The following is a 27,643-nucleotide window of genomic DNA, read 5'->3' as shown; positions in this document are numbered from 1 at the left end:
TATCATACATGCCTGAGAGAGTGTGTTCCCCAAAAAAGGAAATCAAAAGCCAGCTTTCTAGGATACTTGTTTTGGAATATTTATTATTGACATAGAAAATTTGTACCCTTCTGTATAAAGTTCTGGGTGTGAATTATGAAGGCTTGGATATAGATTCTGCCTTTTGACATTTGACTAGCTGTGATTCTTTGGACAAGACACTAATCTATATGTATGTGTCTCAAGCGGCTTGCTTGTATTTATCTGGTAAACCATTTAGCATGTTTCTTCTGTTGAATAAATTCCCAACATTGATAAAATTAGAGATCTTTGAGATGTACTTTAAACTCACAGAGAGGGAAGATTTTTGAGGTTGTTGATATGAGACTTTGGAAGATAATACCTCTAAATGGCAGATTTTTTTTTTTTTTAAAGAGAAGATTCCTTTGGTGACTGTATGTAAACCTAAGATTCTACATCTCAGGGATTAGGAAGGGTTTGATTTTTAAGAAAATAAATCAATTTTCCTTTTGATTAATTACATTGATAGAAGTTGAGCTAGAAATAATGCTAGTCTCTTTTGTTTAGGGCCTAGGAATAGTAGAGAAGAAAGGGGATTCTAACCTGAAAGCATTTGATGTATCTTGAAATATATCTGAACCAAACCAAAAAGCATTACAAGAAAACATTGCAGTATTCATTCATTTATTTATTTTTGATTAGATAAAAAGGAGAATTCTTTGCTTCATTGCTTTCTTACCTAGCCTTAATCACTCAATGGGTAGTTTTCTCAGTCAGACTCAGACCTATTAAGATCTTAGCTTAAAAAGACCAAAGTTTCCCACTTCATTCAGGGCCATCTCTAATTGTCTTGACCTATATCTTGCCATTAGATCCAAATGGCTCTGGAAGGGAAAGTGAGGGAGGTGACTTTGAAAAACCTGCCCTCACTGAAATCCAATTCACTTGTATGTCATGGCATCTGCTTCTTAATGTCATGGTCCTTTTTGAGAACAAGGACAAGCAACCACCATCTTGGTATGAGTATAAATAAGTAAATACAATGATATAGGTATCATGATGATATAATATCTAATTTTCATATAGCACTTAAAATTTTTCAGGGGTCTTTAGCTATATTATTTCATCTTTTCAACAATCTTTTTAGGGTTCTACTCACCCATTCATTGTGATTTTCAATTCTTTTCTTTGTTGCTTTCCTCTATTTTTATGTAAGTTCCTTGAGGGCAGAGATTTTTGGGGGGCACTTATATGCCCACCAGTTAGGACCATGGCTGGCAGAGAGGAAGTATTTAATAAATTTTTTGTTGCTTACTTGACATTTTACAGATGAGCTAACTGAGGCAGAGATCAATGAAGTGATTTGTCCAGGATCAGAAGTTATTAAATGTCTGAGACAGGATTTGAAATCCCAGTCTTTCTAATTCCAAACCCTGCCCTCTCTATTGATTAGGCCATTTTGCTGTTTCATATCATTTTTTCCATTGTAGTGTTGAAATTAATCTTTCCCCAGGGAAAATTTTTTTTAAGTAGTTGTATGCAAAAACAAATGAGAGAAATTCATTTTATAGGAACTTGGGTTAAAGATTGAGGAAGTTCTCACATTACTTTCTGGCTTCTCTTCCCTATTTAGAGCACACAGCTGGGGCCAGGGTAAAAGAGGGAAAAGAAGAGGTTATTAATAAGCATTTATATAATGTTTACTATATGCCAGGCACTATTCTAAGTACTTTTACAAATGTTATCTCATTCAGTTCCCTCAACAATAGTATTATTTTCTTCATTTTACATTTGAAGAAACTGAGGCAAACAGGTTGACTTGACTAGGGATACATAGCTAGTAAATATCCAAGGCTGAATTTGAATTCTAGTCCTCCTGATTTCAAATCCAGAGCTTTACATACTGTGTTACCAACTGCCTCCCTTGTAGGGAGATCAAGCAAGCAGCTGCAGCGGGGACATGGCCAACAGAAAACAAGCCCAAGATGTTAACCACTGAGCCTGTTCCCACTTCTGTGACAGACAGAAGCCATAAATGAGAGCCGTAGTTGAAATGGAGGAATGAGGTAGAGGAATATCCAATGTTGGCCACTAGTATGGTAATGTTATTAACACTGGCCCACGACTTTTCAACAATCTCAGTTTCCATTGGTGCCTGTAGAGTCTTGGACGAAGGTAAATTTGTTCTGAAGAAGAATATGACCAGAATTTGCTTTTAGCTCTGTGCTTTCCTAGCTGGGTCACAGAGAGAGCAACTTAGAAGTGCTGGCCTACACACCATGCAGAAACAATGATTAGTGGCTATTGTACTCAGCTCCCGTTCCTATTTTTTGTCCCAGCTATTTTTTAATTCTCCTTTTCCCATTCTCTTTTTCCTCATATCTCCCTGACAATTCATCTTTTAGTTGGGACATGCCCAAATGTAAATTTATGACATAAGATAATTCCCCTGAAGCCGGGAGGTATTGCGTAAATAATGTGTGTCATCAGAACCAGGAATAATTCTACTTTCCAAAATATATAATTGCCTAATTTGAATCTTTTTGTAAAGGAAGATGTATAGGAAAATGTGTGGAACATGCACAGTGGTTGAAAAAAAAAAAAGAAGGAATTAGTTGTTGCAAGAACCCTGATTTTATGGCTAAGTCATTTGCATGATTATTTACATATTTCGGAACTTCAAGGTTGTATGATTTCATCCATGCGGTTATGACTCCACCAGTGTGGATGACAGCTCCTCCACCCACCAAGCCTTACTAGATACTTAATGAATTGCTTTGACTAAAGAAAATGGATCATTGGTGGCCAACTCTGTGATGAAGAGCTTCTCTGAACTTAGTCTGGCTGCTCTTTAGAAACAGACCTGCAACTTGGTAGAACCTGTCTGAACTTGATCCCCTCTGGCATAGCCTAAGAAAACCTCCTCTTCCCCTACCCTGAGTTACCATGTAGAATTAGAATAGGACTTTGTGGAGGAGTGACCATTTACCTAGATTGCAAAAAGGAGGTTTCCTCTCCTCGTATATTTATATTCAATAAAGTAATGTGACTGTTTGATGCCTTTCTTCCTCCCACCTTCCCTTCTTCCCTCCCTCTTTTCTCCCTCCTTCCCTTCCTTTTCCCCTTCTACCAGTCTTTTTAAATTTTTTCCCCTCAAGACCCCTTTTCACTCCCAATTTTTTTACTTCACACCAGATATATAGGTATATAAAAAGATTAAAACAAATTTTAAACTAATGAGATATATGCACTTATTTATTTTTATATAAAGAATTAAATCTTGGAGGAATGCTGTTGCCAAATTTTTACCTCTTCCTCATTCAGTATATTCATATGGTTTTGGAAGCTTTGCAGCTGCGCTTTCATCAAAGTGGATGCTCTTTCCAACTATTCAGATCCTAATCCATCCACACCTTTTGAAACTGTGTGAGTCTTATCTGTGTCCTCTCCAAATTTTCCATAGGTGGTCCGGCCTTTCGACATGTTTTGAGTATTAGTTCAGGATAAACACTGTCCATATTTCACATAGAGAGACTTCATAGAAAATGGCACTTGAATTAAGGTTCAGTATAATGCAAATAGAAGACCCCAAAATACCTTAGAGAGAAAAGAGGTAAGAGTTGAGTTACTATCAGGGGATGAAGGGCAAAAGAAGACTGTTTTCTATCTCGATCACATGATAAGTCCTCTGACTGCTCCAGCAGTGATTCCCTGTCACTGTAAATAGTGGCTTCTTTTCCAGGATTCAGTTACTGTTCAAGGTGATACCACATGGTTATTAGAGTGGGTTAGTTCCAGGCACTTTCCTAAGTTACTGAAAGATTCCAGAATGAGGGTAGTATACATAAATCTTGTAGCTTGGGATTGGATTGGAGGTGAGTACTGTGAGCCACACCTGGTCACTAAAGGCAGTCGTCTCCCGTTCCCTGTACCAGTGGTGTCAAGCTCCAGTACAAATGGAGCCCACTCAGTCAGAGGTAAGGATCTTTGCAGGCTGCATATTGACCTTGAAAAGCTATATGTGTTCATTTACATGCATTTACATACATGGGCACACATGTGTATGCATGTAACCAATGCCCCCACACATTAAAATCAGGAATTTTAATCTGAGTTGGGGTACATGTGGTCCAAGGGTCACGTATTTGATACCTCTGGTTTATATAGCATGAATTTATCAATGTCCTTTAGAAATACAGGAACATTTATTCTACCTGGAATTCTGAGGGTCTTATCTTTCCAGATTGATTGTTTTGTGAAGGCAAACTAGGCCATCTTTTGCTACAATTTCTACCTATCCTCTTATTATTTAATGGGCATTATCTTAAACAAACTGAGACCTGGGAAAAACCTTAGCTTAAAAAGGCCACAGTCTCCTGCTGTATCAGGCCATCACATCCTGACTCCTGTGATCCTGGAGGAGAGAATGAGGCTGGTAACTTTGCACAGCTCTGCCTCACTTAAATCTAATTTACTTGCAAGTGAAGACATCCTCCTCCTGAAGTTATTGGCCCCTTCAAGAACAAAGGACTACCTACAACAACAACAACAACTATGCCACAGCAACTTATTTGGGGGTGACTACTCAGCTCATAAAGGCTTAGCTTTCTGATGCTCTAGAGCAGGAAAGGACCAGGAATGCCACAGAGAAGTAATTAACTCTCATAAAGGTCAGGACTTTGGTTTGCAGATGTATGCAAAGTATATAAAATTGGCATTTCGAGTCATTGACTACATAGTGTTCTTCTTTCAGCCTGCTTTATATCTTTTCCTCCTGAGGAGCATAGAGATAGAAACTTCACTGACTTTTGGAGATCATTTAGTCCAGCCTCCTCATTTTACATGTGAGAAATCTGAATACCACAGAATTTAAGTGATTTGTCCTTCATTATATAGGTAATAAGCAAGAGAATCAGGAATGAAACTTGGGGCCTCTGACTCCAAATAGTGGTTTTTCTACCATGTTACACTACCATCATATACCAAAGCTTCTTAAGCTGTGGGTTGTGACCCCTATATGGGGTCGTATAATTGATTGTGAAGGTTGTAAAAAAAAATTGGAAACTATAAAAGGTATCAAATATGCCTTCAAGATTTAATTCTTTATGTAAAAATAAACAAGTACATCCATCTCATTATTATGTAAATTTGTTTTCATCTTTAATAAAGGTAAAATTATATGTGTATTAAAGAATTGTTTTAAAATAAATTTATTTATGATTTATTATATGCAAATATTTGCTTTGTGTACCCATTTTATATATGGGTATATATATACACAGGATCATGTAAAAATTTCTTGGGTGAAAAGAGGTCGCGAGAGGAAAAAGTTTTAAGCCCTGCCTTATACTATTTTTTTTTTTTTGATTTTTGAGTTTTTTTTCCTTTCTCTCTGACTGGTTTTATGCCCTAGGTATCGTCTCAGGAGTAGCTTAGAAAATGGTATATAAATAGTTAGCAAGCATTTATTAAGCACTTAATATGTGCTAGTTGTTGTGCCTTAGCACTTATGCTAAGCATAGAAAAACAAAAATATAGTTCTGCCCATTCAGTAGCTCGCATTTTAATCTAGGAGACAATATACAAAAAGCTATGTATATACAAAATATATAATGAGTCAGTAGAGAATCCTGGGAACTTTTGTTGGTATTTGTACTATGTAGTAGCTATACGTTTTCAGAGATTTAGATGTTCTAAAAGGGGTGAAGGCCTTGGTACTTTACTTTAAAGGCTTCTAATAAATGTCCACTTTTGACTGAAAACTGTATTCAGATCTTCCTTTCCATTGATAAGAATGTTTACCAAAGGCCCAGAGGCTTTTATTTAAAGGACAAACTGAGAATCAGATTTTGAAAGTTAGTGTAATTGTCGCTACAGTTTGCATGCCCATTTCTTTTTTTTTTTTTTTTTTGGTGATTTCTAAACCTCTAATTACCAACATTTTAAAATTGTCCTTGTACCCCAAGGCCTAATCAATGGGGAAACAGTTGCAATAAATCACATTTTAAAAAAAGATATAGAAAAAGATACTATCAGATCACTTAAGTGATTATCTAGCTGAACTGTTTTGGTATAGTTCTCATGACAAAGTCACATCATTTGTCATAATCGATGGTGTTTCCTAGACATTCTTAGCATGTATCACAACCTTAAACCTCACTTAAGTGTATACACGCGTGAGACTCACATATTACAATTCTTGTATTATGAGCATCATGGGCACCTCTTCAGAATACCTTAAGTGGAAAACAAGAGGCAAATTTAACCTCTTTTCCTTCTAGGGGTCCCTCTAGGCCTGGAGCCACACAGTGGATAGAGTAGAATCACATGGGCTTTAGCTGAGCTTAGGTTTAGCTGGGGGCTGATAATAGAACATGGAAAGAACAAATTGCCGGCTTCTCCTTTTGCCTCTTCCTCTCAGCACATATGGATAAGAGTTCTTCAGTGTAGGAAGCCCAGTCATTTTGTAAGTTATTTGAACTCAATGTCAACCATAGGTCTGTCAGATTTTCACATCACTATTGTTTGGACAGATTAGATTGCAAGTCGATTTTAAAGAATAGAAAAATAATCACCGACATCTTCGATTAATGACAGAGTTATCAAGTAATAGATAAACCATTGGTGCAGCATGTGCTCATAATGAGCTATATGGGCCCTCTGCTTCATTACTTTACTTCCATCCCAAGCCCTCGTCTTGATCTGTTTGGAAAGGTCGCATATGTCTAGCTACAGTCCCTGCAACAAGCTCAGTTTAGGTCACTGACTGATTCTGGATGACCCACGGATGTTAGAGGCTATCAAGATAGAAAAATGCATCTGGGCCTTCTAATCCAGGTGAGCAACCTCCAGCTAACTTTGCAGACTTCAGGCAGAGTTAACCACAGGAATTACTAGAATTCCGATGGAGTCAGGATCTGTACTCATGCACATCCATCCATCATTTAAGCTATCTCTATATCTTCTTGTCCCTACTCTCATTTTGGGGGAATGAAAGGGCTTGACCTAGTTGGCCTGTATCATTAGCAAACTATGTCACTGTGCTCTGTACTAACTAGGGCCCTGATTTCTTTGGTAGGTTAGACAAGAGGAACTGTTGAAATACATTTTGCACTAATGACTTCTACCTGTCAGTTCAATAGAGGTATTTTCTGAGTTAATCTTTGTGGTCCTGGTTTTTGACTCAAGGTTCATCCAAGAGATGAAGACAGTGAGATAACAAATATATGGAACCCCTGAGCAGATCCTTCAGGATTAACCCCTAAACCAGCAGCAGAAGGGAGTTTGAGCCACAATGGGTCTGGTATTCCTGTCTTCTGCTTAGTTACTTAATTATTACTTTTGACCTCCTCCTTGAATGATGATCATGCCAACTTATACTACTTAATTAGTTCAATGCATTGTTTTGGAAGAGAAATAATATGTACTTTAAAGATACATTTTTAAAAGAAAGATTATATTTGTCATGTCCTGGCAAGTGTTCTGTGGTGCCTGTAACTTTTTCAAAGCTCTTCATGTTCATGGAAAAAATTAAGCCAAATCATTATGCCTATTGAATTTCAAGAAGCCCATAAACACTGGCCTGACGTTGGCTAGTTTGGTGGTTTCTACAGCTTGGTGTGCCAGAAAGGAGATGAGTGTGGATTTGGAATTTGGCCTGAACTTCAGTGGTTGTGTCGTCATGTTACCAGCTCGCTGAATTCCCCATATAATCTTGGCCCCTTCACCAAGTACACAGCAGATCAATTTGTGGTGGAAAAGAATACAACATTTACCAGGTTTCTTTTTTTAGAAAGTTCCATAGAGGTTTCCTAAAGCCTTCCAAGCTCTAAAATGTATGCATGGCATAAGTATAAATTTTACACCCTGTCCTTCCATGTGTAATGATTTGGTTGCCTTAGTTTCCATACGTAAAAGGCTACTTTTAACTCATGTAAAAGATTAAAGGATTTATTCCACATTTCCTTTCATACAATGAATGTTTCTGAGAAAATATTTCCACTGTTCCCTTCCTTCAGTATTATACTATAAAGTGAATTGCTCTCCAATGATTTTCCTAACAGATGGGTCAGAGAGTTTTTGAATGAAGAAAACAAAGGTCTTGATGTTCTGGTGGAATATTTGTCATTTGCACAGTACGCAGTAACGTAAGTACAACTAAGCTTTATGCATTGGGATTTCATGTGGTTACAGAAAAAAAAAAAAACTTAGTGGTACAGTTTTATAGTGCATTAGGAAGAGGAAGAAATATAGAAGCAGATGTGGTGGTATTTAAAGAGGTTTATCGTAGCTTGGAACAAATTATATAATTGGAATTATAGGTGGCTCTAAGACTGGGATCTAGCAGGTGATAAAGTGGCCCATGGAGAAGGATCCATTCCTCTTCAAAATTGCTGTTGAAACTCATAATTAAATATGTTGTGTTCTGGTTCATAGATTGCTCCTAAATTGTTGGTAAGATTTGCAACAAATCTACATGTAAAGGAAAATAATCCTTTTCTTTATGTTTTCTCCTCATGAACAAATAAATAATGCACAAATTAGGGAGGAACTGTGGTTACATCTTGATCCTCAGTGAAAGAACTTTCAGCTAGAATTTGGTGGTGGTTTATTTTTTCCTAGTGCTATTTTGAATAACAATACCATTTATGATGTTTTAAGTCCTCAACTGATATTATCTCTTTAATCTCCACAATTTCTCTGAGAGGTAGGCAGAAGAAAGGTATAATTATTCCTACCTGGCAGATGAAGAAACTGAAATACCAAAACTTGCTTAGTTAGTTTTAGCTTTGATGCCTCCTACGAATCATATGGGAGATACCCAGAAAAACAGATGAGCAAGTTGTTACTCTCTTGAGAAATTATCCTATAAAATATAAGCTGGGTTTCATACTTCATTTCCAAAGTTTGTTTTTTATCCAACTTCCATTGTATCCAACTGCAAATTGCACATTTTAAAAAATGTCATACTATGTATAAATATAGTATTTAACTCTTTATATGCATAATAATAATTCTTCACTGCCAGCCTTAATTTACCTCACAAATATTTTTATCCCCCACCCCCCCAACCACCACCTTTTTTTGGACCAGAACAGTGATTTTATTGGTTAAAAAAATACTGGTGAGAAAATGCTCTTCATCAATTTTAAATCAGCAGATACTCTGCAAGTTATAGTCTTGGTTACCTAGGACACTGAGAGGTAAGTAACTTTGCCCCCATTGTGTGTAAGAGGCAGAAATTAAACATGTGTTTTTTCAATTCCAGAGCCCCCTCTCTATGTATTATGACATGCTATCATGTACATATTCCTTTACATATGATGGGCAATGGTCCCACAATTCTAGGTTATTTATTGAGATTTTGGCACAGAAAAAAATTCTGAAGTCTTGGTTTCCAATCTCATATTCTTATTTTCCCCATATATTTCAGCTAAAGATTTCCTATATTAATTCAGTTGAATATATTAATCATTTATTAAGTGCCCACTGAATATCCTTGTATATGGTGCTAGTTACTGGAGGTACAAAGACAAAAAATAAAAGTGTCACAGAGTTTAAAGAAATTGTGCTGTGTATTATGGGAACTCTATTCATGAAGTCTTTATTTTGTACTCCAATTAGATACAGAACATACTTTTATCTCCTCTGAAATGTGAATAACGAGGAAAATCTGAGTGCAAAGGATTTATTACTATCAGTGGCACATCCCAATTTATTTTTTGGGGGAGGGAGAGAGACGAGTTCCTTTGAAGTGAGTACTTGTGGCTTCTTTAGGCAGCCCTTTTCATCTTCCTTTGGGTAACAGAGAAGAACCAATTGAAAGGAACTTAGAAAGAGGTAGTGTCAGGCTCTCAGAGGAGCCTTATCAGTTGCATGATGAAAAGCTATAGAACAGTCCTCATTTTAGAGCTTTGAGTGCTCTATCAATTTGACTCAGTCTGTCCCATTCCTTGAAGGCGTCTAGTGAATGAAGGATCATCATATCAGTTATACTCATTCTAGTGAAATGGAATATTAGAATCACACACAGAAACAGTTAATTTTTCTAAATCTTTTTAGATTTAGATTTAGAAAACATACGTGAAATACAAAATCCTGCCTGATTTTTTTTTTTATCTGTTCCTAAAATGGTTTAAGTGTGAGCAAGTTAACGTGCCTATTTCAACATGACTGACATTAATAAAGACCTCAAAAAATGTCAGGAAAACAAGAGTCTCTTACTTTAAACAGCAACACATTGGGAGGAGAGTTTAAAAAAAAATCAAAGCGAATCTATAACTATGATGGTAATGTATCACACATGGTTGGAGAGTCCCCTTGCCAGCGCACCAGGAGAAATACTCAGTCATCATTGATGGGTAGGAATAAATTAGTACAAATGCTAAGTATTGATTTGTTAAAGGAAAATGAAGACAGCTGTAAGATCTATGTTTTTTCCTCTTCAGTGTAGCATTGCCATGAGTTAACGAATCAGCATAAGTTATATTTGTTTATAGAGACATAAAAATAATACACAAGTATTTAATTGTTTCTTAATTATATCCCTGAATTATTTATCCTTTTGTCCAGCTCATTATTTACCATAGTCTGTTTTTCAAACTGATAACTTTATTCCAATTCACTTGAAATCCTTTTTGATAAATTATTTTGTTATTTTACTCCACTGTGTCTAACTGTAGTAAAGAAAACCTTGTGATATAGTAGAAAAAGCTATGGACTTGGAGTCTGACTTTCTGGATTTGAATACTCCTTTGTAACTGTGGACAAATCAGCCTATTTAAGAGTCAGTTTTTTTTATGTAAAACATTTGTCCTGCAGACCTTAATAAGGTATTGTAAAGGAAGCCTTGCTGTTTAAAAGAAATGTAACAAAGGGCCAGCTAGGTGTGTAGAGAAAGAGCACTTGGCTTGAAATCAGGAGCTCAATGTGTAGAGTGGTGGGCCTGAAGTCAGGAAGAATTCAAATCCAACCTCAAGACACTAGCTGTGTGATCCCGACAAATCACTTAATCTTGTTTTGTCAGTTTCCTCATCTATAAAATGATCTGGAGATGGAAATAGCAAACATCTCACTTTTTTGGCTAAGGAAATCCCCAAAAAGCATCATCGGAAGATGGACACAAGCGAAATAACTAAACATCAATAAAATGTAATATGCTACCACCATTACTATCAAAATGTATCGTTGATTGGTTGTTGTCCTTTTGTTCTCAAAGGGGACCAAAATGACAGCACTGTGTTAGAGTCACGTTCAATTTTGCCTTGCTCATAGAGTACAGTATAGCATGCTGGGTGGTCTTGTGCCAGCGGCTCCCAAGTTGTGCAATCAATTCTAAAGTTATTAAGAGAGACCTTGAGGGTGTCCATGTGTTGCTTTTTTTTTTAATCACCATGTGAGCACTTGCCATGTATTAGTTGTCCATAAAATAGTCTTTTTGGCAAGCATAATTTGACATTCGAACAATGTGGCCAGCCCAGTGGAACTGTGCTCTCTTCAATAGAGTTGACTTCCCAATCAAAATGTAGGGAAAGAGGGCAGCTAGCTGGTACAGTGGATATAGTACCAACTCTGAAATCGGAAGGACTAAGTTCAAATCCAGCCTCAAATACTTAATATTTATTTCCTAGCTGTATGACTCTGGGCAAGTCACTTAATATCAAATGCCTCAGCAAAAAAAAGAAAAGAAAAGAATAAAAAAAAAAGTGTGGAAGAAAGGAAAGATAGATTTTTAATAATTTGTCAGTTGTGTGTATTTGTATGTCCCTTTGCAAACCTTCAGGATAATAATCTGTTTCTTTTTAGATTTGACTTTGAAAGTTTGGAGAACAATGTGGAAAACTCAGTGGACAAGTCAAAACCATGGAGCAGGTCCATTGAAGATCTGCACAGAGGAAGCAATTTACCCTCACCTGTTGGAAATAGCATCTCTCGCTCTGGAAGACACTCGACCCTACGGTAAGACCTTTTAATCAGGCAGCAAACATAGAAACAGGAAGCAGGCAGGAAAGGGCATATCCCTGTCTGATACTTTCATTCAACAGACATTTATTAAAAATCTACTAGGTATGCAGAGTGCTTTATTTTTTATTTTTGTGTTTTTTGGAAATGTGACTATTGTCTTTATAAAATAGTACTATTCCTTTTCATTGAAGTCCTTTTTCCTGTTACAAATAGTTGCCATTCTAGTCACTATGGAGTGAGCTTCCATTTTTAACAGCTTTCTGGATCTTCTTTGTCTCTTTTCAACAAAAAGAAACAAGTTATGGTCATATAGTCAAGCCATAGGTCAGAGTTGGCATTTATATCTATATTGTAGTGTATAAAATAAGTACTTAATAAGTAGGAAAAGAGGATTAGTAGGTGGAGGACAAGGAAGGGCTTTGTATGGAAGATAATGGTTCAAGTAAACTTTGAAAGAAGCTAGGGCATTGAAGAGGTGGAAATAAGGATGGAATATAATCTAGGAATGGAGGAGAGCATGTGAAAAGTCACAGAGAGGGTAATTGGAGTATCTTGTTTGAGGTACAGCATAAAGGACAATTTGGTGATCTGTACAATGAGGAGAAAGGAAGTAACATATAATATACACTAATACTATAAATACCAAACAGGAGTTTGAATTTGAACTTTATAGGGAGCCACCGGAGTTTATTAAGTAGTGAAATGATATGATCAGACTTGTGCTTTAGAAAAATCTCTTGGGGTACTATGTGGAGGGTGGGTTGGGAGAGTGCATACAATATTAAGCTAGTATTTTATCAACTAAATTTCTTTAAGCTCTTTGAAGCAGTTAATCAAGATGCTGGACAAAAAGGAAATAAGGAGTGATGTATGGGAGGATGAAGGGGCTTATAGCACTGAAATTTTTAAAAAAACATGTTTTTCTGGGGGAGAATTTTGGAAGTACTCTGAAAATTAAGCGAACCTTCTGCTCCCATTTTTAGTTTTCTTGGTTCCTTTCATTCATGAACTACAAGGAGATGTCTTCAATGCAGATATCTTTTTTTTTTTTTAAGTATTGAGTGACCTTGCAACCTTAATGATAAGGAATGCCATGCCCCTATAAATTTCTTCCAGAAGAAGCCAATTCTAATGTTCTTTTACTGAAGAAACATCAGATTAAACTAATGATTAATATCTTCCTTTCTCTATGATGTCATTTTGGGTGGACTTTGTCAATTGATAGCATTTTTGATCACTTTCATGTTTTCCTTTTATGACTCTTTCTTCTTTGTCACAATTGCCTCATTCTAATTGTCTTCATCCCTATGAGAAAAAAAGAATTCTGATGACCAGTACCAGTCCCTCAATCATTATGATTCCCAAGTTCATTGGTCAACTTGTGAGGGTTGTGAAAGCTGCAGGTTTACATGCACCAGGTTTTATTTACAAAGATATGCATTGGTAATTTTTCAACATTGACCCTTGCAAAACTTTCTGTTCCAAATTTCCCCCCTTCCCTCTTCCCCTAGATGGCAGGTAGTCCAATACATATTAAACATGTTAAAATATGTGTTAAATCTCATATATATATATACACACAGAGTTATCTTGCTTCACAAAAAAAAAAAAAAATCAGATCAAGAGGGGAAAAAAAAAAACCTGAGAAAGAAATGCAAGCAAACAATAATAGAAAGAGTGAAAATGCTATGTTGTGGTCCACACTCAGCTCCCACAGTCTTCTCTCTGAGTGTATATGGCTCTCTTCATCACTGAACATTTGGAACTGGTTTGAATCATCTTATTGTTGAAGAGAGCCAATCAAGTTCAGTCTTCAGTAATAATCTGTGTTATCCTTATTACTTTGGCAGCAAAGGTAGTATAGTACATAAAGCGTTGGGCCCAGAGTCAGAAAGAATTTAGTTCAGATCCAACCTCAGACACATGCTAGATGGGTGATCTGGGATAAATCACTTAATTTCTATCTGCCACAATTTCTTCAACTAAATAATTTATTAGCACCTACCTCCTAAAGTTGTAGTGAGGATCAAATGAGGTAAGATCCGTAAAGCATTTAGCATAGTGTCTAGTACATGGGGGGGGCGGGAAATTAATAAAAAATTTTTTTCCTTTCTCCTTGCCTTGTCTTTTTCTTACTGCCTGAATCCAAGGTTTCTCCTTGAGATTATCAGAATTTGAGTCATGTCCAGTCTTTACTACCTCCCTACTCCCCCCCCCCAAAAAAAAAAAAATTGTTACCTTAAATTTCATGCAAGCACTTACTTAGTCTAACAACAGAACATTGAATGTAGGCCAGACTTTATTTGGCCTAGTCATAATTTTATTTAGGGTTAGATCTGTTTCTAGTCAACATTTTAAATCAGAAAGAAAAGAATAAGAAAATAATCAGCATTAATTTAGTGCAGCTTACTTACTGTATAAAGAAGGAAAATGAGGTCCAGAGAGTTGAAGTAATTATAATAGCTAGCATTTGTATAGTGCTTTAAATTGTGCAGAAATGCTTTACATATTAACTTATTTGATCTTAACAACCCTGGGAAATAGGTGCTACCATGTCATTTTACAGGGAGGAGAAACTGGCTCCAAGGATGAAATTACTTGACCAGGACCACACAGTTAGGAAATGTCCGAGGAGTTTTTGAACTTAGGTCTTCCTGATTGTAAGCCCAGTATTCTATTCCAAGTTTCTGGTTTCACATTCCACACACTCTCTACATTATAAACTAAGTATCATAGAAATTCAGTTTATTTGAAAAGAGTTAACATACAAGAACAGGATGTTGCTTCCAGTAGGCAACTTGAAGTTAACTTCTTGTTACTTGTACTTGTACTTGAAGTTAACAAATTTAAAAAAGAATTTATGTTTGATTTTTTTTTTTAATATGTTAGAAAAAAGCCTTAAGTCCAGGGATTACTCTTCTTTAATTTCCTTTGAAACAAATTCAGGAATTCTTATAATGCAAATGAGGATTGCTTTGGGCAGGCCTAATTGCTGGTTTATATGATAGACTTTTAAACAATGTATAAATTAGAGTCCTATTCAAAAATTATAAGATCCACAAATATTTGTCTGGATGTCACTTTGGATGGATTTTGCCATTTGATAGCATTTGAGCTGGAAAGGAAGAAAGCAGAATTATAGATATATTACTTGTTGAGTTTTACATAAGAATAAATAGATTTTTATTGAGTTGTCTTCATCTTCCTATTTCCCCTTCTTTGTCTTCTGTAGTTCTTTGATACTTTCATGCTTTCCTTTTATGAACCTTTCTTCTTTTTCACAAGTGCCTCATTCTAATTGTCTTTATCTTAAAACACTTCCTCTGCCCTATTTTGGTTCATTTTTATGTCACCATCACTTTGCCTCGAGATCTTTAGTTAAAATGCTACAAGAGCTGCTCATTAATCAGGAGTATAAAATTCTTCTGAGAGGAGCTAATGACATATGATGAGGAAGAGTGTTTTATTTCATTCTTTATCTAGTTATATAAAAACTACACGACTTATCTACACTACCTTAAGACTCTCCATCTAAAGGACCAAAGAAAACATCATTGGCAACTAAGTATATACTCATTAATTATGATAAGTTTTTATAAACATTTTAGTTTTGAAACACTTTAATAAATCATGTGGCTGTAGCATAAGCATTAATTTATTCTTTTAACATGTGTTTTATTGGCTTTATTTCTTTATATCTAAAAACATTGTTAGGATCCAAGAGACAATGACACTTCATTCTGTTCTAGTCCCTCTAACTTAATTGCCAGTCAACACCAGCTTATACTGGCATCAAATGTAACTTGGGAATATATTTATCATAGGATTGATAGGATTTGGACTATATGACTAGATATCAAGAGAATTCAACCACTTTAAAATTCAAGTTTGACAGAAATGCTTTTGGAAATGGTAATGTAAGAGGATTTTGTCTTATGACGCCAGAAATCTCTATTATATAACTTCTTGAAGCATGAATTAATCTTTAAATTTACATTTGTTATATATTTTATTGATACACATGGTATATTATTATGTAATACATAACTATATGTAATTTTATAGCACAAGTACATTAAATCTACTTTTTTTCTTACTTAAAATGTTGAATCATTGCTGTAGAAAATATGAATTGGGCCCTGTCAAAGGCAAAATGGCTTTGTGATTAACAACAGTACACAAAACCAGTCAGTTTAATTAAATGTATTGAATTATACAGAAAGGATATGCTTTTGTGGCATATAACATGGAAACAAACTTCATTTCAGAAATGCAAAAGTAAAAGTGTGCTAATTCTCTCTGCTACTTAAATAGATCTGTGATTTCATTAATTCAGAAGTCCCCTCCAAAGATCAGTTTATAACTCATTTATCCCTTTATAACTCTCATTTAAGTCCTCCTAAACATTTACCACAGGGCATCTTTTACCCAGTTGTAGAGATCTTCTCACTTTTGCCCAACATCACAAGGGCACCAGTGAAGGGAATACTTTGGTCATCTACCTATCATCGCTTTAGTTTCATCATGTCTTTGCTATCGTAAAATTCTTTGATATTCTTTACTCCTGTTCTTCTTTGATGTGTGACACTTCTGATATGTATGCATTGAAAAGATGAGCCTTGGCTGTTATGGAAAACATGAGATCAGTAAAAGTACTTTTCAGTTTTCCAAAATCAATCCAGTCTATTCTTTCAATTTTTCAACCTAAATTTGTCTCATTGTCCTTATTAAGAGTTCTAAATACACATATTCTTGGATAAGCTTGATAATGTTCCCCTTAATAGGCATGTTGTGATTTGGGCAGCACAAAGCATTTATCTATTTGGTCTTTCCTGTGTTTGAGTAATTATGGGTCTCTTCTAAAAGGTTGTACAGTGTCTTAAGATTTGATGCAGTCAGTATAATGTCAACTGCTATCAGGAACACCTAGAGAACTTCACAGGTTTTTGGGAATTGAGTTCTAATTCTAACTTGCAAAAGTGTCTCTGCTTGAAATCTGTTACAGTGGAATAAATACATATATTTGAATTTAATTCTAATTAGTTTTCAGAGGAAAAATAGGGTAGGGCAAAGGAAAGAACAATGGGTAAATCATATTGTCTTCTCTTGGCTTTAGTTTTCTTGTCTGGGAAATGGAGATAATAGTATCTGTCTCTCTGGATTCTTGTCAGAATCAAATGAGGTTCCTTATGTATGTAAAGCACTTTGAAAAGTTTAAAACACTATATAAATGCTAGGTATGATGCTAATGCCAAGTAGCTGTGAGAATGATGAGGAAAAGACAATTGTTAAGAGATGTTTCATATGAATAGCACTTATTAAATGGTTTGCCAAAGGAGGAAGGAAGAGAGGTTGAATATAGCTGATTTAGAAAATAGTGTTCCCTTGTTGAGAATAAGAAAGTTGTAAGGGACATTTTTTAATAAATAAATGGTCAAAGGAAACAAACAGACAATTTTTAAATGAACAAATGTAAGCTATTAATAACCATGTGAAAAATGTTCCAGGTTATTAATAATCAGATAAATTAAAGTTAAGTGAGGTTTTCTGTCTTACATATCAGATAGAAATCAATGACAGAAGGGAAAAGTTACAATTATTGGAGGAGTCATGACAGAACAGGCACACCGGTGTTTTCTTGGTAGAATTGTGAATTTGTTCAACCATATCAGAATTTAAGCAGAATTAAATTAGCAGATTATGCTAGATTATGAAAGGAAACAACAACTGAACTCTGATAATAGTTTTGATCAGTCATAAAAAAGACTAAGGATTAGAAATATTCATGCTTTGGTAGAGAAATTGATGGACTATTGGTACAAAAATGACATGTAGCCACTGATAAGGTCATTATATTCTTTGTGTGTGTGTGTGTGTGTGTGTGTGTGTGTGTGTGTGTGTGTGTGTGTGTGTGTTAAGGAAATATTTCTCCTGTTGGGGGAATAAATGATTTGGTGTAGTAACAGACATTAAAAAAAGTAATGATGTTTTTATTAGTTGAAATTTGCCTGTAAGCAATCATTAAATAGATATAGGTGGTTATATCGATGTTCAGAATTAAGTTTTCAAGAGAAATAAGGATTTGGACTCTAGTCATGGTGTAGGGAGCACGAGTATGAAATAATGACCTGGAGGACTTACTCTTTTCACTCCCAGAATTTCCTGTCTTGTGGCTCCACTGTCAAATTAGTTCTTTTCTCAATTTAATATATCTAAGCTTGGCTCCACTCCTATCTTACTTTATTCCCAGGCCATTTTTTCCCCCAGCTGCAGTGTAACATTGTAAATACACACACACACACACACACACACACACACACACACACACACACACACTCACTCTAGAGATAGATTCACAAAATTTGAATTTATCTCTTTAAATGATGGAATGGTAGATCCTATAATTTTTTCATTGACTCCAAATTAAGAAACAAAATGATGCAAGAAAAGGAGAGAAAAAAGTCAAAGGTAATGGGCAGATGAAAAATAAAAGAACAAACAGAAGAACATCTAAAAGTTCTTTCTTCCATCTTGGGGGTGGTGGGAGGGAGTAAGTTTATGGTGCTAAAGAGCCTGGACTCTTGAACTGAAGCTTTATTGTTCAGAAGAAATCTATAACTATCCAGAAAAAATCTAAAGTTTTTCTAAATTCAGAAAACTTCCCCACAATAGTCTATAAACTATAACCTTCTGGGTTTTTTTTTTTTTTTTGTCTTGTTTTGTTTTTAGCAAATCCATAACAAGAAACAACTGAAAATTTGGGGGGGGGGGTTGTGTATGTTTCTTTTTTTGGTCAAAAGAGTTGTAAAAAAGGGAAAAAATGCATCCATACCAAGAATGTACATTCCAAGGTTTCAGCCCAGGGCATATTTTTACAGCCCAGTTAGAATGAAAATGATGATAGGCTTTAATTATAGCCTGCTTGTGAGTACCATATACTCACAGATTTTCAAAACTTCCTGGAATGAGAAAGGTTGCCTTTTGATTTGTTCCAAATCCTTAGAGTTCCTCTCCCAGGCCTGTCTGCAGAACTGCCTGAGATCAGATAGGAGAGATACCAAACTAGTGGAGAAAAAAACACTCCTATTCCAGACGTTACAGTCATTGTGATCTTTCTCATAAATCATTTGCAGAGGTTTGAAATCCTTCTTATTGAGGCAACTTGAAGAGGTGTTATAGGAGCATTTCAAAAGCTTGAGACTTTTTATTCATACTTGGTCTGCCAAGGTACCCAGGAGTAGAAACTTCCATGTTGAAGGAAAAGGATGCTCTGAGAATGAATTTGGGTTCATACTTACAAAGTGATAACCATTAGACCCTCATTCATCTTACTTGTAAATCTTTCCCACAGAATGATTTTGTAATTCATCCCCTATGTGACTAGACAGAGTTATAACCCCTATTTGCAATGACCATGGAAACCATTGTACTTTTAACTGAACTCATTCCCACAGGTGGGGCTGAGAAGTATGTCAGCGGGGTTGAGTCAGTGAATCCTGCTTGTTGAAGCCTGTGGATTCCCTATTCTCATAGGCCCACAGATTTACTATTGGAGGGACCTCAGAGGCCATTTAGTACAGCCCTCTCATTTTATGGATGAAGAATCTGAGACCCAGCAAGATGAAGTGATTTGCCCAAAGTCATACAGAAAGGAGATGGCAGATCTGGGAATTGAACTTTTTGCGCCTTTGATTTCCAAATCCAATGCTCTTTTCTCTGTGCTGTGCTTATCACCAAAGCTTTTAGTCAGTGTTTACTGGGTGTAGAGCCCTATACCCGCATCAGGAATACAAAGAAACATAAGACATGATTTCATATAACAAGCAGTGTGAATTCTAACCTCTTTAAGCCGTTATTATCTTGTCCTTTTTTTTTCAAAGTAAATTTTACTTTTTTTTTTTTTTTGCTGAGGTTATTGGGGTTTAGTGAATTGCCCAGGGTCACACAACTGAGTCCAGATTTGAACTCAGGGCCTCCTGAGTTCAGGGCTGATGCTCTATCCACTGTGCCACCCAGCTGCCCCTGTTATCTCATAAATCTGCAAAAAGTGACTTTTAGACAAGAAATTATAATAGAAAGGGTGCTGAATTGGGAAACAGGATACTAATTTTAACTCTACCTTGGCCACTATCTGTGTGTCTATTGAGGGATCTCTGCCATTTCATGTGTAAAATGGGAAAGTTGGATAAGACAATCTCCAATTTAGTAATTCTAAACTAGCTTATGCTAAGTATCAAACAAAAGATAATATGAGGCTATAGGATTATAAAGGAGGAAGCACTTATGAAGATTAATCTCTCAGTGTTATGTTTAAGGATATTTTCTTTTGATTCTTTTTTGTACAATTTAACTAATTTAGCGTGATCCAAACATAAATAACCGTAATAATAATAATAAGTAGGCATGATAATGAATGCTTTAAGGTTTGTAAAGTGTTTTGCATATGGTACAGTGGTACAGTGGTGAGGTAGATGCATTTATTATTCTTGTTTTACAGATGAGGAAAATGAAGCAAAAATTAAGGGATTTGCCAAAGATTGCACATATAGTAAGTGTGTGTGGCAGAATTGAACTCTGCTCATTCTGGCTCCAATGTTAAAGGCTGTCAAATCCAACCTTGTTTTAACAAATTAGGAAAATGGGAGCCATAAGTTAGTGACTTGGACAGGGTTATGTAGCTAATAAGTGTCAGAAATGGGATTTAAATTCAGACCTTTCTGACTCAAATCTAGTGATCTATCTATTATGCCATGCCCAAACTAACAACATGCCATTTGTATATCACGGAAAGTAGGACCAAATCTTATTCTTTCTTGTACTCCATTAATATTTTTCATAGTGATTCAAATATAGTAGGTACCAGAACAGGTGTGGGCTAGGTGCTATGATTATCATTTTATAGATTCAGAAACAGAGACTGAGAAAGGTTAAACAAAAGGTAAGAATTATATGAGGCAGAATTTGAATTCAAGTGTTCCTGATTCTTGACACAATACTCTAATCCCTTTGCCATCTAGCTACCCAAGAATTATAAAGATGGTAATGTCTTAAAAAGATGTGGCCACATCTAGTCTTCTCAAAGTAAGAGTTAATTATAATTTATCTGAATTATGAACTCAAATCCCCAGAGGTAATACCAGGTAATTGAGAATTGAATCTGGTTTCCAGAAAATTTAGACAAAAATTTAGACTTACTTTTTACTGATGTGATATTTGTAATTTAAACAAGAGTGGTTTGGAGTTTTTTCCCCTAAATTATCTGGATTCACCCACTTGAACTCTGCTTCTCTTGGTTTATAGAGATGGTAAAAAAAAGTTCAGAGCTCATTTTGTAGGATCAGATCTTATATGAGTTTAATTGATAGACTAAATATGGGTTAGATGACATAATGTCTGCAGGATAGGAGAGGGAAGACCAGATCCAAAATCCTTAGGAAATTCCTCTCAGCCTAGACATTGGCAACAAAAGACTACTAACACAATCCAGTATAATTATGTGATGTCCTTTCTTTATGTGAGCCAGGTACATAATTTAACTGGACTAGCAACATCGTCTTCCAAGGGAATTTTAAAACTTTGCCTATTATTGGTCAATGTTTGCCTAATTTCTTCTCTCTCTCTCTCTCTCTCTCTCTCTCTCTCACATACACACACACACACACACATGCATGCATGCTTAGATAATTTTATTGGACTACTTCAGTTTATGTTGTAAATTGAAAATACAACTTTCTGGGGCAGCTAGATGGTACAATGGATAGAGGACCAGTCCTGAAGTCAGAAAAACCTGAGTTCAAATCTGGCCTCAGACACTTAACACTTCCTAGCTGTGTGACCCTGGGCAAGTCACTTAAACCCAATTGCCTCAGTCCCTCTGCTCCCCCTTCCCCCCCCCCCAAAAAAAAAAAAATACAACTTTTCTCCCCTCTTTCTTGGAACCTAGATAATCAAAATTTTGTAAGGCTTTCTATGGAAAGGTCAGAGAATATTATGTAAAGAAAACCTTTATATGCTGTGTGTTAGATGTCGGAGCAATTTCACAGTCTATAGGATCCTGAACCTAGCCTCATCTTCCTGAGTTCAAATCTGTTCTCAGGCATTTACTAGCTGTGTGACTTTTTCAAATATCCTCAAATATCCTCATCTGCAAAATGAGCTGGAAAAGAAAATGGCAGACCACTCTGTGTTTTTGCCAAGAACACCCCAAAGGAGGTCACAAATAGCAAGATATGATTGAAAATCGATTAAACTACAACAGTGATGAAAGTCTTTTAAGTTCTTTCATGGAAAGTTCAGAGAGTATTCTGTAAATAAATCCTTTATAAAGAGTGATGGAAAGGTATGGTCAATGATTTATTATAGTGTTCTTGACTGTACTGCTCTTAAGAAATGTGATCCTGCAGACATCATTCTTTGTATAAAGAGTAATTAGTATTCATGGGTTCCCACACTTGCTGACATGTCACTTAATCTCCCTAAACTTTATATTTCTCATTTGTGAAATTCTGCTAATAATACTGTCACAAACCTTTTCCATAGGATTGTGTAGAGACACTGTATAAACCTGACAGGGATAGTTATATAAATTTGAGTTGTATGTAGAGGGGTTACTTTTTTTTCCTTGAGGCAGTTGGGGTTAAGTGACTTGCCCAGAATCACACAGCTAGGAAGTGTTAAGTCTCTGAGGTCACATTTGAACTCAGGTCCTCCTGACTTCAGAGATGGGATACTATTTTTAAGAAGGAAAAGAAAAAGAAATCTGTCATAAACTCAGTGCCTCAAAATCAAATAAAGAAAGACCCTATGTCAGCTTTAAACTTTGACCAGCATTTTCCAGAATGTTAAATAGGTAGGGAGACATTGTTACAAAACGGGCCTCAGTCAGAAAGATCTCCATTCAAATCCATTTCTAACAGTCTAACTGTGTGACCCTGGGCAGTTGTCCCAGTCAATAAGAGTATTAATTGCAGATTAGGGGACAAATCTACTTTGGTAAAGGGAGAATTCAAAACCTACTCTTTAACAGATGCATGGAAGAGGATAAAATTTTCATTTCTCTTTTTTTTTGCAAAATGATAGCCATTAAGTGTCTCACACACACATATTTTTACCAAGGCAAGGATGGAACTAAATTTCAAACTATGAGTCATATTCAGAACTGCTCATTTAATCCTTTCCCTACATGACTTTACTTGCTGTTCATTCATGATTCTGATGGTAAAGAATCCACAGCAAAGATAAGTTACACTTTTTTTTTATTTTAGGAAAGGAAAAATACTCAGAATGAAATTAAACAAAAGCTAATTCTTAAGAACTTCTAAAGCTTCAAAATTTTGGAAGATCTCTGGCCATGGAAGGAAAGGGAATAAGGGACCTACTTCCAGACTTATGCTTCCTTCCATAATTCTGTGGTCTTTTCCATCTCAGAAAAATGTTTCTTGTCAAGAGAGTTTCCAGTTCCAATTCTGTTTGATACAGAGTCAAATTCTGTCACCTTTAGTAAGCTTGGTTTTGTACCTGTTGCTTGCAGCTGTTGACCTTCAAAGAAAGATTTTCTCTTTATGGGTTATTTCAACCTCAGACATCTCTAGCTCTGAGCTATTCTTAACAGAGCTTGCTAATAATGTTCAGATTTTATTATGCCTTTTGAGGGGCACATGAGTAATTAAGACAGCAGGTGAACTAACAGCCTGAGCAAATTTCTTTCTTGGGAGTCTGAGTGAATATCAAATACATGTAATCTGCCAAAATCCAGGGCCCAACATCTGAGGGAGAGCTATTAAGTGTCAAAGAAATTTTCTTCCATATTCTGTTTATTCTTTGTTTCCTAATCAGCTCTTCATGTGGGATTCAGTCTTTTTCTGTTATCATTTTGTCCACATTTTAAAAAGTTGTATCTGATTCTAATACATACAAGGAATTTCAAAATTTATATAAGTATAACTAAATCTGTGTTCCTGCATAAATAACTTATTAAAAAGATGGATTCTTAGTACTGTATGTAAGGATTACATGGCAACATTTTCTGGACAAAATAGATTATTTTTGTAACAGTCTTCTGTAAATGGCACAGTGCTGATCACATAGGAGTGTAAGAATTACAACACTAATCACATTACTACCTTACTCAGTAACTTTCTGAGCCTCACCAATTTCTACCTAATCAAGTTCACCTAGCATTCAAAACCATCCCATAGCAGCAAAAAGGACATTGGACACACAAGTCTTCCCATTCTATGTATATATAGATCACTGAAGCTATTCACCAAACAGTGTTTCTCTAGAGGTTTTGGTTAGGGCAGCTAGGTAGTATAATGCAATAGAGTTCTGGGTCTGGAGTCAGGAAGACCTAAGTTCAAATGTGGTTTCAGACACTTACTAGCTAGGTATAATTTTCAAGGATGCTATTTCTATTCTCCCATCCCTAAACCACAGATACTCCAGTAACTATCAGCTGTATATTTCCTTATTGCTTTTCTTAGTACACAGAAGAAACTGGGGAATTCACTTTTTCTGTAAATGGATTGCATAAAATTTAACTGATGTAAATCTGTAGTTCCCCTTCCCTCGCCCCCATGAAAATGGAGAAAAACTTTTGAGATTAGTATATAAAGTTTTTTCAAACCTCCCAAGTAACCTGAAGATTGGTTTAAGAGTTTTTCTTTTACTTCTTATCCTCTTTCTTTGCTCACACCTGAATTTGGATTGTGTTTTGAATTCTTAGGGCCTCTTGTCTAGTCACTATGGAAACTTAGTTTTTTGATGATATCCTTTTGGTTTGATTCCTATAGCCATTGTTTTATCTTTCTGATATTAACCTATTGTACAGAAAATGCTTTTAAGTTTAAAAAAACTCCTAATTTTTAAAAACTTAAAAATTCTTACAGTTTGGCTTTGCTCAGATATATTTTGTCACCTGTAGAATTTAATGAATTTCTCTAGAAACAAAGGATTATAGTAACGGGACACAAAATCAAGGTCATTAGCTTACAAGTCTAAGACATTAGTATTATGTACTGAGTCACCAGCATTATTTCCTGCAGTGCTCAAAGTCTTTGTGGGAAGTTTATCATTCGAACATTTAACTTAATCTGATCATTGCTTATAAAAAGTGATGATGGAACAGCCTAAAGGGCAGTGGCATAAAGCCCAAAGTTATCTCTCTTTTGGTTTTGGTTTCATTTGAACACATTTGGCCTGAAGTAAAGGATGTTATTTGATCCTCAGTGGAATTTCTAACCCGTTATGGATTACTGTAGTGATGTCCAGCTCTACCTGGATGACAAAAAATAACTCATATCCTTGTAAGATGTGAAACAGCTAGCCAGTAATTCTCATCCTACTTCTTGGAAGCCAAGCATGAGTCTGCGGATTCAGTGGATGAGGTTTTTTGAAGTGAGGTCTTTGGAACTGTAGTAAGTTGAATATTTCTGGCAGTAGTTGCTTTGCTAGCATTTGGAGCTGAATTACTCAAACAATTTTATCAGTTCGTCAGCATTGTTCTGTCAGTGTGCATTAGACTCAAATCCTGATCCATCCCCCCCTTTTTTTAAAAAAAGAAACATTTCTAAAAGACACTGGGGGAAGAAAATAATTGCATTCACTGTCTTAGGAAAAAAAAAAGTTTGGCATGAAAATCTATGGGGGATTAACAGAAATTTGTAAGAGTAAGCCATTTCCTAATAAATAACTGGGCAAAATAAAAGAATAGTAAAAAAAAAACAAAAAAACAAAGATAAGAATATAAATGAATTATTTAAAAAATAAGAGAGCAGAAAGAAGTGCAGGAAGAAATATAGGTGAGCAGAAAGTTTTTTAAAACTGTAGTGTTAAATTTGAATTAAACAAAAAAAATTACTCAAATCATACATAGTTGAGGGGAGGGGAACCAAGTTGCATCACAGAAGTTTCCCAGTTAAGTAACTCCTCCTTTTTTTTTTTAACCTTTAAATTTTGCAATGTTCATATTTGTTAATACTCTTTAAGTTTATAATAAATAAGAAAACAATACTTTAAACTACTTTCTGAACAATTGCTCAAAATCACTAATATTCAAAGAAATGAAAATTAAAGCAACTCTGATGAATCTCTTCCTTTTCTTCTGGTCTTTATCTTTCTCCTGAGCAAATGTGTTCTTTTTCACTTCTTGAATTGATGAAACAGTGACAAACTCAACTTAAAATTACCTGCTTTAAAGGTACTGAAATCGTGTTACAATATTTGAATGAGGATTGATTAAGATGACAGGAAAAGATAATGATAAATATAGGGGATGTGGGAAAACTGGGATACTAATATTGCTGGTGGAGTTGTGAACTGATCCAACCATTTTGGAGAGCAATTTGAAACTTTGCCCAAAGGGTTATCAAACTGAGCATATTCTTTTATCCAGCAGTGTCTCTATTGGGCCAGTATCTCAAAAAGATCTTAAAAAAAGAAAAAGGACCTATATGTACAAAAATAATTATAGGAGCCCTTTTTGTGGTGGCAATAAACTGGAAACTGAGTGGATGCCCATCAGTTGGAGAATGGCTGAATAAGTTATGGTATATGAATGTGATAGAATATTATTGTTCCATAAGAAATGATCATCAGACATTGTTGGTGGAATTGTGAACACATCCAGCCATTCTGGAGAGCAATTTGGAACTATGCTCAAAAGGTTATCAAACTGTGCATACCCTTTGATCCAGCAGTGTTTCTACTGGGCTTATACTCCAAAGAGATACTAAAGAAAGGAAAGGGACCTGTATGTGCCAAAATGTTTGTGCAGCCCTGTTTGCAGTGGCTAGAAGCTGGAAAATGAAAGGATGCCCATCAATTGGAGAATGGTTGAGTAAATTGTGGTATATGAATGTTATGGAATATTATTGTTCTGTAAGGAATGACCAGCAGGATGAATACAGAGAGGACTGGAGAGACTTACATGAACTGATGCTGAGTGAAATAAGCAGAACCAGGAGATCATTATATACCTCAACAACGATACTGTTTGAGGATGTATTCTGATGGAAGTGGATCTCTTCGATAAAGAGAGTCTTAATTGATCAAAGATGGATAGAAGCAGCTACACCCAGAGAAAGAACACTGGGAAATGAATATAAACTGCTTGCATTTTTGTTTTTCTTTCCTGGGGTATTTCTACCTTCTGAATTCAATTCTCCCTGTGCAACAAGAAAACTGTTCGGTTCTGCACACATATATTGTATCTAGGATATACTGCAACCCATTCAACATGTAAAGGACTGCTTGCCATCTGGGGGAAGGGGTGGAGGGAGGGAGGGGAAAAATCGGAACAGAAGTGAATGCAAGGGATAATGCTGTAAAAAATTACCCTGGCATGCGTTCTATCAATAAAAAGTTATTTAAAAAAAAAGAAAAAGAAAAAGAAAAGAAATGATCATCAGGCTAATTTCAGAGAGGCCTGGAGAAATTTACATGAACTGATACTAAGTGAAAGGAGTAGAACCAAGAGAACATTGCTGTATACAGCAACAGCAAGATTATATGATAATCAGTTCTGATGGATGTGGTTCTTTTCAACTGTGAGGTGATTCGGGGCAATTCTAATGGTGCTTGTGATAGGAGCCTAGAGTGCAGGATTGTGGGAACTGAGTGTGGATCACAACATAATATTTTCACTTTTTCATTGTTTTCTTGCATTTTGTTTTCTCATTTT

The 27,643-nt window shown here is 35.7% G+C and overlaps 1 protein-coding gene across 8 annotated transcripts in view; it reads left to right on the top strand.

The window, feature by feature from the left end:
* FMNL2 (formin like 2) overlaps positions 1 to 27,643 on the top strand; it is a 355,622-nt gene that overhangs the window by 244,057 nt on the left and 83,922 nt on the right. For 6 of the 8 annotated variants that reach the window (XM_051986395.1, XM_051986390.1, XM_051986392.1 and 3 more), the window contains exons 5-6: positions 8,064 to 8,147; positions 11,806 to 11,958. In XM_051986395.1, coding sequence (XP_051842355.1) covers positions 8,064 to 8,147; positions 11,806 to 11,958 — 237 coding nt within the window. Of the gene's footprint in view, positions 1 to 8,063; positions 8,148 to 11,750; positions 11,959 to 27,643 lie in introns of those variants that run through there. The other 2 variants (XM_051986398.1, XM_051986397.1) reach the window with 2 other exon arrangements.

The sequence above is a fragment of the Antechinus flavipes genome, chromosome 3 (assembly GCF_016432865.1).
Source record: "Antechinus flavipes isolate AdamAnt ecotype Samford, QLD, Australia chromosome 3, AdamAnt_v2, whole genome shotgun sequence".
Lineage (NCBI taxonomy): Eukaryota > Metazoa > Chordata > Mammalia > Dasyuromorphia > Dasyuridae > Antechinus > Antechinus flavipes.
The sequence above is the reverse complement of the archived record's forward strand: the minus strand, read 5'-3'. Positions and strand labels throughout refer to the sequence as shown.